This window comes from Pezoporus wallicus, unplaced genomic scaffold (genome assembly GCF_028554395.1).
Source record: "Pezoporus wallicus isolate ANWC-B61680 ecotype Strahan unplaced genomic scaffold, APGP_CSIRO_Pwel_v1 contig_6944, whole genome shotgun sequence".
Lineage (NCBI taxonomy): Eukaryota > Metazoa > Chordata > Aves > Psittaciformes > Psittacidae > Pezoporus > Pezoporus wallicus.
In genome coordinates this window covers 666,261-680,006 of record NW_026636656.1, presented here as the reverse complement: position 1 = coordinate 680,006, position 13,746 = coordinate 666,261, and the positions used below count along the sequence as shown (strand labels likewise).

General features: G+C 38.7%; 2 protein-coding genes across 3 annotated transcripts in view; one reads left to right on the top strand and one right to left on the bottom strand.

Moving 5' to 3' along the window:
- DNAJC3 (DnaJ heat shock protein family (Hsp40) member C3) overlaps window positions 1–1,267 on the top strand; it is a 33,002-nt gene extending 31,735 nt beyond the window's left edge. For both annotated transcript variants that reach the window (XM_057401141.1, XM_057401142.1), the window contains exon 12: window positions 308–1,267. In XM_057401141.1, coding sequence (XP_057257124.1) covers window positions 308–465 — 158 coding nt within the window. In that variant the 3' untranslated portion in view covers window positions 466–1,267. The remainder of the gene's footprint in view (window positions 1–307) is intronic.
- A 6,135-nt stretch (window positions 1,268–7,402) lies between these two features.
- The window catches only part of UGGT2 (UDP-glucose glycoprotein glucosyltransferase 2), an 86,110-nt gene continuing 79,766 nt past the window's right edge, over window positions 7,403–13,746 (bottom strand). Inside the window, exons 35-39 of the mRNA XM_057401146.1 lie at window positions 13,522–13,682; window positions 13,096–13,210; window positions 9,354–9,470; window positions 7,846–7,984; window positions 7,403–7,613 (exon numbers count right to left, since the gene is read on the bottom strand). Coding sequence (XP_057257129.1) covers window positions 7,591–7,613; window positions 7,846–7,984; window positions 9,354–9,470; window positions 13,096–13,210; window positions 13,522–13,682 — 555 coding nt within the window. The 3' untranslated portion in view covers window positions 7,403–7,590. The remainder of the gene's footprint in view (window positions 7,614–7,845; window positions 7,985–9,353; window positions 9,471–13,095; window positions 13,211–13,521; window positions 13,683–13,746) is intronic.

Here is a 13,746-nt window from a genome sequence, read left to right as displayed (position 1 = left end):
AAATTCATACCTGCCCTGTGGGACAGCCAGGTACTGTCTTGCCTTGCTTTAAACCAAATGACTTGTTTGAAGTTTTTCATGCAGTGTGTTCATGGAGTTAATCTCTTCTCTGCCAGTGTCCTGGACAGCATGGAAAAACTCAGAGTAATTAGGTTCTACAGATGCTGCCAATATAAGTGTTAATTGCAGCTCCCTGGCTGGGGCAAGGGGATGTCTGTGTCTGTATCTGTTATCAGCCATCAAAGATGGTTGGTGTTCTTGCCCTAGCTACTGTGTTGTGATTCCACCTTGGCTTTGTTTCCTCTAGAAATGCGGCGGAAATTTGATGCGGGAGAGGACCCACTGGATGCAGAGAGTCAGCAGGGTGGGGGAAACCCCTTCCACAGGAACTGGAACACATGGCAAGGATTCAACCCCTTTGGATCAGGAGGAGGACCGTTTACATTCAAATTTCACTTCAGTTAGAGCCAAGACTGTTTCCGGTGGCTGCTGCTGTTTTTTACTTAATTCGTTGAAAAATAAAAGTCTCCCAGTTCAAGACCCCAAAATCTTAATTTCTGATGTTGTCCTTAACCCAGAGTCTTACTGCACTGGAAGAAAGTTCCTTCTTTCTTTTAGGATTCAGAGGCTTTGCTTTGTGATGAACTTGCCAAGCTCATACCAGTTTGGTTTATTACTGGGGGGGTTGTTATTGCCTGTCTATTTGTTGTGGTTATATAGGACACGTTGATTCCTATGGATGGAAAAAACAGTAAGAGGCTACTTAGGACAACACTTAAACATAAATTTAGGACTCAAGTATATGCTTAAAAGTAAAAATGCATGTAAATATTTTTCTGGATTGGGGCCTAATAAACATGGAAAAGGTAGTTACAATAGTCTCTACGTTAACAAACCGTTAGTTGTGCTGGGCAGAATGATCCCTCTCTCAGTATTCTTAAAAGGAACCCATGGGGACCACCTACTCCTGTATTACTGTCATCAGTGCCATAGGTGGCGTGGAGAGGCTGCGTATGAAATGAGTCCCAATAACTGCCCTCAGAGAAGATTGCTTGTAAGTAATTGTGTTTGAAAATGTCTGCTCCCTTCAGTCACTAACCTGGAATAAATTGGGGTCATCGCCCTGGCGGTAGTTGTCAAATAGGAAAGTAAAAATATAGATGTGATATGTTTTTAAAGACCTTTTTGGGATGTGATTTGGGATGTTTTGGTTTCATGTTTGAGTAGTTTGCACTTTATCAAAGCACCTGCTTGAGATCTGACCAAACGATTTGATGTGATGTTTCCCTGACTGTGTAGCAATCTGTTACTTCTCTGTACATCAACTCAGAGCCTATACAGGTTGTGAGGGGAGCAGGAATAGGGTATTCATTCCAGCCTTACCCTGTAACATGACTTCAGTTCTGCTGGGTGCTGGCACGATGAGTTAATACTATGTGAAACTGAAGTCATTTTGTTAACAGCCACAGTGCTGCAAAAGCAATTGCGTGCAAAAGGAGGGATTCACTTCCCATTAGCCAAGAGTCTGATTTATTTTTTCAAGGTGCATGTAGCTATACTGGTTTAGGGTGACTGACGGAAATGTGTGAATGTCATCTGATGGGCTACGGGGCAGTCATCCTCTGTAACAGAGCTGCAGCAGCAGTCATGCTTTCAGAATGCAAGAATTGTAGTTCATCAGTGTTGTTTTGATTGGATTTTAACTGGAGAACAGTAGTCAGCTGATGGAGCCTTCTTTCACTTCAGCTCATGTGTTTGAAAGCATGAGCCTCAGTAAAACAAATGAAGTTGGCACATAAGGCCTTCAGTCTCAAAGCTGCTTTTTTGTTACTTTAATGGGAGTCGCTGTTGAAGCGTAAGCCCTTGCCTCCCGCCTCGGTGTTTTTACAAATGTAATTGTGAGGCCGTGTGATGTCCTAAAATACCTTTCAACAGCCATTTAAAGGTCAGTGTTTGTTCAGCAGAAATTTATCTTCACACCGAAGAGCGCACGCGCTGATTCCCAGCAGTCCATGGTACAAAACCGCCCAGCAGCCTGTTGAACGCCAGTGCTGGCTGTTTTCCAGGCTGAATGGATTTCTAGAAATTGGACTTCTGCTTTTGACCTGTCTGAAGGATTCTTGTTTAAACTGTGGGACGCTGATCCCACTGTTGTAGGCTGCTGTGGTTCTCCTGGGACCTCCAAGGCTCAGATGTAGGAACTTGCTGCACAACAAATAAGCTGTGGGCCCTGGTGGCAGCCTCTGTGTGTGTGCTTCTTGCTCACAGCAGGTAAAAATCAGGTTGGCAGCTTCCACCAAGAGTGGCTGTTCCAGGCTTTTGTCAGCACTGGTCCCTGCGGGCTGAGTAGCTGGTGCTGCTCTGGGCGTTGCTGGTGGTAGGTGTTTATGTGTCAGCTGTTCCCCCATATAAACTCTTGTATTGCCTTGTCTGCTACAGAATGGGCTGGTTTAAATTAGTATTAAGGCTCCAGGGAGACCTTAGAGCAGCCTTTTATTACCAAAAGTGGCCCACAAGAAATCTGGAGAGGGACTTTGTAAAAAGGCACGGAGGGACAGAACATGGGGGTATGGCTTTAAGCTGAGAGTGGGGAGATTCAGATTAGACATTAGGAAGAAACTCCTCACTGTGAGGGTGGTGAGGCACTGGCATAGGTTGCCCATAGAAGCTGTGGCTGCCCCATCCCTGGCAGGGTTCAAGGCCAGGTTGGATGGGGCTTGGAGCAACCTGGTCTAGTGGAAGATGTCCCTGCCTACATCAGGGAGGTTGGAACTGGATGAGCTTTAAAGTGCTTCCAACCCAAGCTGTTCTGTGACTGAATGACCAGAGTGAGAAGCATGTCATGTTTGTACATGCAGGAGTGTTGTTTGGTTTCAGGAGGTAACAAGAAATGCTGTAGGCAGCTCTGCTTATGCACTAGGGAAGCGCTTGGAATGATAAACCTACTCTTAAAAGGTCTGCCTTCGTTCAGCCTTTTTGTTGTCATCCCATTTTAAAACCTTAAGCTGAGAAATTTCCTGGGTATTTTTTTTTCTTGTTTTCTGTTTTATTCTATAGGAATGGGTTAAGATGGTCCCTCATATGTAAAGGATCAGGACAAAGTGCTGACACCAGAGTGGTGCGGCTTTGTTTCTCTAAGGCAGCAGGCAGTTGTGAGCACTGCAAGCAGCAGGAACATAAAGCATTACATTTGTTTCTTAGAATGAATGGTAAAAGGGAAAACTACGTATTAAGGGGGGGAGGGGGGGGTAAGCTTGAATGTAGTCAGTAGAAGAAGGAAGATGGCTGTGCTGCTTATAGATTTCTTCTGTGGAAGACAGTGTCATAAAAACAAACCAAAACCCAGCACTGGTGTGCAAGGCACTCTGTTATTAAATTTACCACTGAGAAGCAGTGTTACTGCTTGGGTGCTGCTCTTCAGGGAGCAGATGCCGGCTTGTAGCTCTGAGGGACTGCTGTAAATACAGGGAGACAGAATTTGTGTGCAAAAGAAAGCCTCTGTGTTTCCAGGGTCTCCAGACATGGCGATCTATTTCCTGATGTGACTTCAGAAAGCAAAGTGCTGGTGCCACGCTGAGTGTTAATGGTGCAGGTGATGCACTGGGGAGCAGAATTTGCCTTTTTATTTATTTGTGGGTGTCTGTAGTGCAATAATGTTCAGTAACTGAACATTGAAATAGATGTCGCGGTAGCTTGTAAACCCTGAGGTGTGCATGAAGAATCATTACAATATTTGGCCTTTGTGTAGATGCAAACTGTCTCTGTTGAATTCTCTCTTCCATTTTTAGTAAGCTTTTGTTTCCAACTTGTTTTACAGTGAAGGGGGAGGAGGAGGAGGTGAGAAGCTTGGTAAATGCTTAATACTGATGTAGTAATAAATCAGTATTAAACCAGGCTTAAAGTGAATTATAAACTTAAGAGCTGAACCTTGAGACATGCAGAAAATGTCAGCTGAAACTTTTATTATTTTAATTTAAGCTTGTCATAGTTTCAGTTTTCAGGCCAGTGTTTGGAACAGGAATTACTCTTCTCTTTAGGGCTGTGACTTGTAGGACCTTGGCTGGAAACTGCCTGGCAGGTTAGCTGTATTTAAAAGTGCCTTATTGGAAGATACTGTTTGTCTGCTCTGTAATCCATGCTTTTATCCATAAAATAACAAAATAGATGGAAGAATAATTCCCCCCCCCCCAGCAAATCTCAAAGTAGTGGGTTTATGTTGTAAGAAGAAGTAAAACTAGCCAGAGATATATCAAATGTTTCAAATGATGAAATGTCTTTATATCAAATCATGATTCTAAAAAGCAAGAACTGTTTTTTCTAGAACTGTGGGAATTATTTTATGGCATTTTTCACAATAAAGATATTTATGATGACAAGAAAGCACTTGTCTGCGCTTCTTCTCTCATCCTGCTCCCGACAGCTGAAGTTAGAGCTGTGCAGAAGTCCAGGAGAAGGCTGCCAGAACCCTGGGTTGGGGGTGAAAGTAGGATTTCTTTAGTAGCTACTGTGGATGTTGTCAGGGTTTAACAGGTAACGTACATCAGGAAGCAGTCATAGAACAGTTTTCCACCCATTGGGCTGGGCAGGTTTGGTCCCCACTATACAAAGATGCAAAAAGGTTAAAAGGAACCTTACTGAAAAGTACTTTCAATGCTAAAGCTCTGGCTTATGAACAATGTTGTGCTAATGTCTTGTTTGTCCATTTCCTTTAAACTTAAAGACAGTAAGAAGAGCAAGACCTAGAAAAGACACTGTAATGGTAAATTGTAAACTCTTTACTTGAGCAGTTCAAATGTTAATTTGCTTATTTACTAACTTCAGCCCAGGTTTTGGTAACACTCCTGTAATCCAGGATCTATTTTCTTCCCTTTCACAGGGCAGAGCACACAGATTAGAAACTGCAATGAAGCCTTCTGCCTCTCCCAAGCTCTCACCCCATCACAGAGCACAAACACTTCCCTTTAGCTTAAAGACATCTGAGGTCTTGTTGCAATTTTTGCCTTGGATCTGTTAACCAAGTATTTAATGGTTCTTGTAAATACACAATAGGAGAACAAAAACCAATCCTTTTCCTCTAGTAGCACCTTTTAATATTTTGTACAACATACACAATCCACTGGCTTGGTATTAAAAATATATGCTGCTAATGATTCAAAGTGCTGCTTTAAAGACAGCTTTGAGAAGTAGTGAAGATACTTGCTGGACCTTCTTTGGTTTAAAAGAACAGCAAGTGTCTCAAAAAGGAGTTCTCCTTGAAAATACTATTATGCAGGAATAAAGTGCTATAAACTGCTTTTACGAATATATACAACACAGTAGAAAATGCCATGAAACCTCTGAACTCTTCAAGGTATCTTCAGCAACTGGTAGTTCTAAAAATCATATTCTAATCCTTTAAGTGATCTCAGGATCCAGTAGCTTAAAGAGCTATTTCTTTTTTTAAAGCCTGTAGAAGTAATGCAATTCTTAAAAGAGCAGGATTCTACAGATCCAATGAACAAGAGATCCGTGCATAAATTGCCCACTTTTTCTGCTGCATGGTTCTGGGTTGCTGGCTGAGCTTAAATCATGACACTAACAGACTTTCCACACAGATAATCATAATTAAGGAGAACTAAGTTGTTTCTTACAGATTAAACTTCTGGCTTAAAAAGAAAACTTTCCAATGTCTGCTTAAAAAGAAAGCTTTCCAATGTCTGCTTCAAGCATTCCAAGGCAGACTGATGTAAAACACTGCAGCAGAGTAAAGCATCAGGATGGTATTGTAAGCTTAAACACAGAAAAGGGGTAAAAAACAAAGCAGCAAGCAGCTGAATACTGTTTGTTTTTTTTTTTTCTGTGATACAGAGTATCGGTCATCTCTTTCTTTGTTACACACAGCAAATGTATATGCACCATTACTATACATTCAAAGTTAAGTGTAAGACTATCTATGTGGTATAAAAATACCAGCTTCAAGAAGTTCTGTGCTGCCTGATACCCTAAACTAATTATGTTGGTGAACAAGCATAACAAAACAGATATTGCAGTGAAATAGAACAGCTAAAGAGAACTGACATTAGGATTTATGCATGGGTTACACAGGAAGTAACTAACTTCCTCGGGTACTTTATACAAAGAAAATGCCCACAACAAACCTTTTAAAATCCATCTGTGACATGTTAAAACTGTTTGGAAACACATAAAGGTAATACCGTGAAAAATATAAAAAGCTGTGCAAGGAATCTGCACATCTCATATTCCTAACACTTGAAAAATAGCAGCAAAGTATGATTTTAAATACTTGCTGTCATAGTTTAACACCAGCCAAAAACCTGGACACTTGCTCTTACAGAGAGACATTTTAAGTAACACCACCAGAGGCCAAATAAAATACAGAAAAAATACTCTTAGTTTTTCTTATTATTTAGTAAATAATTTGCTAGTACGGAAATATTATCATGCAAACTCATTGTGGATTCACCCACTCAGTGCAAATTACCTTCTCTTTTGTCACTTCAAGCATTTAGACTGAAAGACTGCAGTAAGCTGTTCATACAAGAATGTACTGTCACGTCCAGTCTCTTTTGAAACCAGCACAGCCTAACCAACCGAGTATTTAAGGCACTAGATTTCAGTTTAAGAAATAAACTCCCTGTTTTTAAACATCTGTATTGCAAGAACTTTCCACTGAAATTTCCAGGGGATCGAAACGTCAGTAGCCCATTAAAGCAATGGTTTTGTGAGTACAGACTTCTTAGAAAATCACATGAGCCACCACTGACTGACAGTCAAAATTACTCACTGATTTTATTATCAAGTCTGAACAGGATAATGATCATCAAAATTGAATGGAAACAGCGTTTAGGTACTGACCTTCTGATGCAGTACATGCTGGTTGGAAAATCATCTTAACCAAAAAATGGACTGGACTGTTACGACATACTGTTGATGTGACCAAAAAGAGCCTAAAAATCAAAAATTATTATTTTTTTAATAATTAGTAAGAGTGCAGCAATCCTGCATAATAAATGGGAAATTACATTCCTTGCTTTAGTAAGCTTCCCTGTTCACTTAGGCCACACAAATCTAAATTACACAAGATACTTCTTATGCCTGATCTTTGCTACACTGCGATTTTCTTTTTCTTGTGATCACAGCATTTCTCCAGGGACACACACCAAAATTCTTTCTCTTTAAAAACATTAGTTTAATGCATGTAATCTGCACAAACCAGTTTTTATGTACATATTTAATGTGTGTGTTTTTGTCCCAGACTGAAACAATCTGTCTTTGAAGAGCTGAACACATCAGTCTTTGTATTCACAACCCTCTGGGCAAACTCATTTAGTGAAGGAAAGGAAACCCAAAGCATCAGGAAACCTACTCTATGCTGGGCAAAAAAAAAAACATAAGCAAGGTACCCACGGATTTCTCTTCTGGTTTTGTATTTTGTTGAAAACATTTTTAAATAACACTGTACGTTATAAAATATTTGATTTCATGTTACAGAATGTAACAAATAATAATGCCAATGCAACATTCGTAACTTCCACTCGGTCTTTCACAGAAGACTTTTTGAGCTGTCCCCATTGCTGGGTAAAGGCTGTGCTAAAGTTCATCGTGTTTAAGACCTGTAAACCAAAGAGAAAGAAAATTATCTTAGATTATGGCACGAAAGAATAGATTTTATCTTCTTAGTGAAACTAATGTAGAGGAGCATCGTGTGCCTCTTAAACCCCACTCAGTTTCTGTAAGAGCAAGGAAAATGACACAGATACAGTATTTGTGCCTACAGACCCGATCTTAATTTCAACTGTATTAATAGTTGTTAAAAGGTAGCAGATGAATAGGCACGCAAGTTACCTTTTTGAAAGAAATGATTTTTCTTCTCTTTCTCAATTTGCTCTATTAATGTTCGTATCTCAGAGTCGTAGTCAACCCATTCGGGAACTATGCGGGCAGCAGCCTTTAATTTTGGTTCTTTGGTTTGGGGATTGTTGCACTGGAAGTTTAAAACATACCAGATGTAAACAGAGCAAATGTGGAAATATCTCCTTTCCAAGGAACTGATCTAAATACTTTCATTAGCATTTACAGTTTCACTGAAGGGCAGCAAGTGAGGTCGGTTAAAAAACAAACACCACACAAATCAAACTGTAACTAAACCCTGTTTCAGTAACTCGAAACATTTTACTGTAAATACTTTAATTTTCCCATGTGCTCCTGCCTACCTGGATAGCAGAAACAGGGCTAGCACAAGACTACTAAGATTCAGACAAAGCTACACAGGAAGAAACAAGTTATACATTAGCATATTGAAACTGAATCTGATACGGGGCTTTTATTATGTTTGTGAGGATTCCTCTATTGTTGTCTATAAAAATGTATTGACTGCTTCCATAAAATAACATAAATGGAAATCATAATAAAAAGTGATACATAATAGGGATTGAAAGAAAGTTCAGTAACTTTAGTTCTGGTCTTTAGTGTACAGAAAAGCTTATTTTAACAACTGTAAAGATACAGAGAAAACAAAACAATTTACATACTGAACATCTACACCAGATTCCAGCCGTGTGTTTTTCTTCAGAATTTTGTGTCTGAAGTATCACACTGTGTCGGTGTTGCCAAAAAATGAGAATGGGGAAAATCAGGATGGAGGCAATTATCATAGAATGGTTGGGAAGAGACCTTAAAGCTCACGCAGTTCCAATGCCCCTGCCATGGGCAGGGGCACCTTCCACTAGACCAGATGGCCTTGAACACTGCCAGAGATGGGGCAGCCCCAATTCCCCTACATAGTTTCTCTCTCAGTTTCAATTCCCAAATAAAGACACTTTCTTCTTTCTAAATATGGATAGTCTCCTCAGCATTACACTTAAAAAGCTCTCTTTATCTCCTGTTTATAGTGGTGAAATGGACAGAGGAAACCATGGTACGATTAAGTTCGTCCTCTACACAGCTGGCTCTGGAGGAACTTCATAGAGAGTTTAACAGGGTCACACAATACCCAGACAGTTAACAGGACTTCAGAGTTCCACTAATCCAGCTGTCTATGTTATAAAAGACAAGGAATATACATGTACGAGTGTGAAAACCCCAATCCTGTCCAGTTACAGACAGCAGTATTTCATTCTGGGGCACAGTTTTCAGCTTTAAGAGAAGTAAATTTGGTACAGAGCAAGCAGAGAAGGTCTCAGAGAAAAGGAGAAAAGTTGCTGTATTGTAGGGAACAGATACCATGTTAAAGTGCCTTCCAGCAAGACTGCCTCCATGACATGACATGACATACTTGTATATCTGAAAAGCCACAGAAATTACAGCAAAAGGTTTTTAATGGATAAAACCAATATAACTTGAAATCAACTCACCAAGTCTATTGTTTTAGCCTTCTTCTTGGATTCATCATCACACCAGGTTTCACACCAAAGCCATTCCTGAGGGAGAGACTTAATAGCTACTTGATGAATCATATTATTGGGAAGATCCTGCACAAATTTTGTAAGATCATAAATTAGCACTGAATGTAATGTAACTGGTTATTCAGCAAGTACATAGAAGTAGAATACCTCTGCCTATTATTTCAGCTAATTGGTCTGTTTCCTTCTTCTTATGTTTCCTTTAAGTGCTCCCCCAGTTCTTCTTCAAGTAGATTTTCAAGCAGATTTAAAACTCAGTCATGCTTATTTTGATGGCCAATTCCACCTCTGATTTCTCCAGCAATTTCTTCTTGTACTTAACATCTGTCTTTCCTTAGACTGACATAAGCAATACCACTGTCTGATACCTGTGGTTCAGATATTGCATGTCCCACTATAAATACCTCTAAGCAGAATTAGACTGTGTGAAATGATTAAAGCAGAACTCGACCATCTTTCCATTCCTCACATTTGGAAAAAAAAAAACCCTCAAAAGCATTAAATCCAGGACTGCACCACTGCTCTAAATTTAGACTTCTAGGAAAATGGATTCCTGAAACATGAAATGTGAAAAGGAAAAGCAATTACGCTGCTATTCTGGCTCTCATCTTCCTTACTTTACTTAATTTATATTGTTTTTTTTTAACCTTTATTATGTATTCAAGTCCTCTGATCATGAACACTCTGAACCACATCTTGCAGAATGGAAGGAACAGCATTTAACTATGAGAAGAACCTCAGGCAGCCACACACTGCATGTCCTCTGGCCACAGTTAAAAATAGCAGATGTAACTGGTAGATCCATTCGTAAGCTCCTTCCCATGTGCAACCCCTACATTATATATAAAAATAAGTGCCAGAACTCAAGTATTAGTCACATCTTATTTTGCCCATTCTTGCTGCTAAATGTGACAGAAGAAAATAGCACATACAGATGCATTACAAAAGGCATATAATTGAATTCAAATATATACATTACCACAGGAAAATTACACCAAATACAAGGATACTGAGCACATAAGGCATTAAACACTAATTTAAATGTTTTACTTTTTTAAAAACCTTCAAATTATGATTTTTTTGGAATATAAAAGAAATGGTTTATCACTATCTCAATTTCAAGAGAAAGGAGACTGCTTTTCTGTTGTGCCTCTCTGACTTTCTAAAGGAAAACACAATTCCTGCATTACTACAGTAGCTCTCAGGGCTGTGAATTTACAAATTGTTATATGGAGTAGAAAGCAGAAAGACAACTGCTGGTTCCAGGGTGTAAAGTAAATAGAAGAAAACCAAGTTCTAACCAAAAAGTTGCCTATCCTTGCAAAAGAAAGTGATTTAACCTCAAAACCAGTAAAATACATCTACAAGATCCAAGAGGAAATATTAATGAATCAGAAAAATAAAGGAATAAGGGTAAAACCAGACTATTTTCACTGTCAGTGCCCATATTTTTGTTCATTCAAGATATGTAAACTACTGAAATCTTTTTGTCTCACTTTCACATTTAAAACTTGTTTTTCAGTTTGCTTTACAGGCTGTTTTCACATTCACCCAGATAACCTACACAATGTTAAAGGGGAGCTCCTCCACAGCAGCATCCTTATTTGGGGAAAAAAAAAAAAAGCTCAATTTAAAAATAGAAAAAATTGCCTCTTAATAAAAGAATTAGTCTTACATTATATCCTGCTGGTTTTTATTCTTTAGGTAAAGAACAGGATGGTTAATTCTCTTTTAAGTGAATTGCTATCAGTGTAAGTATTTGTCTTGGCATCTCTACATAGACAATCCCATGCTTCTCCTTCAAGAGTACAACACAATACGCTGTACCAGTAGTCTAGTTCTTATCATGTGTAATTTTTCTCCCTAGGAGGATTTTACTTACACCCCTTAGCATTTTAAGTGACTTTTTTTCCTTCTATCTGCTTCTATTTTGTGGTTTATCGTAGCATAACCTTAACTACCATCCATGGAAGTAGCTGTGCTGGCAGGTAGCAAAGAGCCAAGATTGCTTCTTCACTGAGAAGGGGAGTGAGCACTCCAGTCAGATGTTTAAAATAAAGAGGAAAACAAATGATCATGCTGCGTCCTCTCGGCAGATATAAACTGTTCAGGACTCTTGTAAAATATATTGCACTGTGGCTTGTATTTCTGGGAATGTTGCTGCTGTTTGGGGTAGAGTAGCAGCAATGAAGGCAGAATGTGATTCTGTATCAATAAATGAGAAAGCAGAATACTATGAAAATATTACTTTGACGTACTTCCCTTTCCAAAGTATTTCCAATTCCATTCTGCCAGGATTTAGCTGCCTTAATGTTTGTGCTCAGACCTGGCTTGCTGAGGGAATGCTAGCTGACCCTGAAGTGGCTTTCGATTTGATGCAACAGACTTTTAAGAGATATGTGCTATCATGTATTAATACTGTAATTCAAAATGCAAGAATCCTAAGATTGAAAGATATACATAAGTAATGTTTTGAGAATATTAGATAAAACTAATTACTCTTTCTGAAAAGCAGCATTACTGCGGAAGCCCTGTAACAAGCCTCTGAATCTTAAAGGTTCTTCTGAGAGACACCTTGTGCAAAAAAAGGGTGAGACTATGTTTGAAAAACACACAGCTATAGCACATCAGGACTCTCAAGTGTGCAATACAGGGCCAATAATTCCTTCTATTTTCCAGAAAAGAGAGGTAAAATCTGACTGTTGCTATCAGTCCTTTGCTCTTAACAGTTACAGCTTAAGGCTGCTCCAACTCCCCGTGTCCAGGCTAGTTCTAGTTTGTAGCACAGATGTATTTCCATTTTTCTTTGTCCATTATCTGCTATCATCAATTTTTAGTTGTATTTCTGGAATAAATGCAAATAATGTACTCATGTAAGAGAGTGAAACTTGCTTGCAGAGTAAGTAGGTGGAATACAGGCACTGAGAGACTTGGGTTTTGCTACTGTGGGATCTCTTTTCTGCTATAGGCAGATAAAAACCTTTTAGTAATTCCACAAAGAAAATGACAAAAGCAGGGACAATCTCACTTACGAAGCCTTCTGAAGTTCACCCAAAGACAGACATAAATGCATCGCATTATTTACTCAGGCAGAAACTGGACGACCTGTTTTATCAATCTTCTACCGAATTAAAGAACCTCAACTACAGGAGAAAACAATAAATTTAAGCATGTTCTGTACATCTGGGATCTACTTCTTGCTTGTGACTTGCACCCTGAACTACCCCACTTACCTTTAAAAATTAATTTTATAAATGAAGCCTATATTCACCCCAGGGTGACCATGTACAGCAATCACTGGAGTGCATTAGTAGTTAGCTAATTTATTAATGGATAGAAAAACAGAATGAGGAAAAGGCTTTTGCTAAAGAAGAATGTAACTACCATTATCAGAATATAGGATTATCACTAGAAAAACACAAATGCACATAGAACAACTACAGATTAAAGGCAGCAGTCCTCTATGCTGTTTTTCCTCATTTTTTTCATATTAAGCAATTATTTAAAGTAATCATCATTTAGTGTTCAGTTTTCTGAACTGTGCTCATATGCACACTTGAAAATGTGTTAAAACAGAAATAAAAGGTAAATAGTTCCAGAGTTACAAAACATATACATTGAGTCACATCATAATTCCATGCATATTGAGGAAGATAAAGAAAACAAGCCCCAAATTGTTCGGAGTCATATTTACCTGATCTAGATTTGACAGACTGTTTGGATCTTGACTAAGAGCTTGGTACTGGCCCCGAAGCCTATCTCCAGCTGCGATCTTTCTAAACTTCTTAAGATCCACAACATATAAGGCACTACAAAGAATAATAAAAAAAAAAGAATTAAAATTTGTGGAGTTTCACCTTTTCTTTTTATAACATTAATAAAAGCAACAAGAAACTCAAACCTCTTCCCATCCTAAAGGAATATATGTTTTAATTAAGTGGCTGAAGCCACAATAAAAAAAGGGAAATCAATGTCATCAAAATTCATCTCTTATTCACTTCTTACTGCGAATGCATCAGCATTCAAAAGCAACTGCCCTATATCATTCAAATCAATATAAAGAGCCAGATTTTAATCAAATTCACAAACTGCACAAAAAATACATAAGGCATTATCCTACCTAATATGGTATTTCCTTTTCCCAAGATGTGATGCCCAGTATCCCGACTTCCAGAAACGGTATCCATCCATTTCCTTACGGCTGTCACAGAAAGGTGTGTATCCATAGGGAGCTCCATTTAGATTTAGATCTCTGAGCTCTTTTAGGTCACTTCTCACAATCTAAATAACAGTATGTATTTTAATAATTTAATAATATTTTAATAATTTAATATTGTATTTAAAG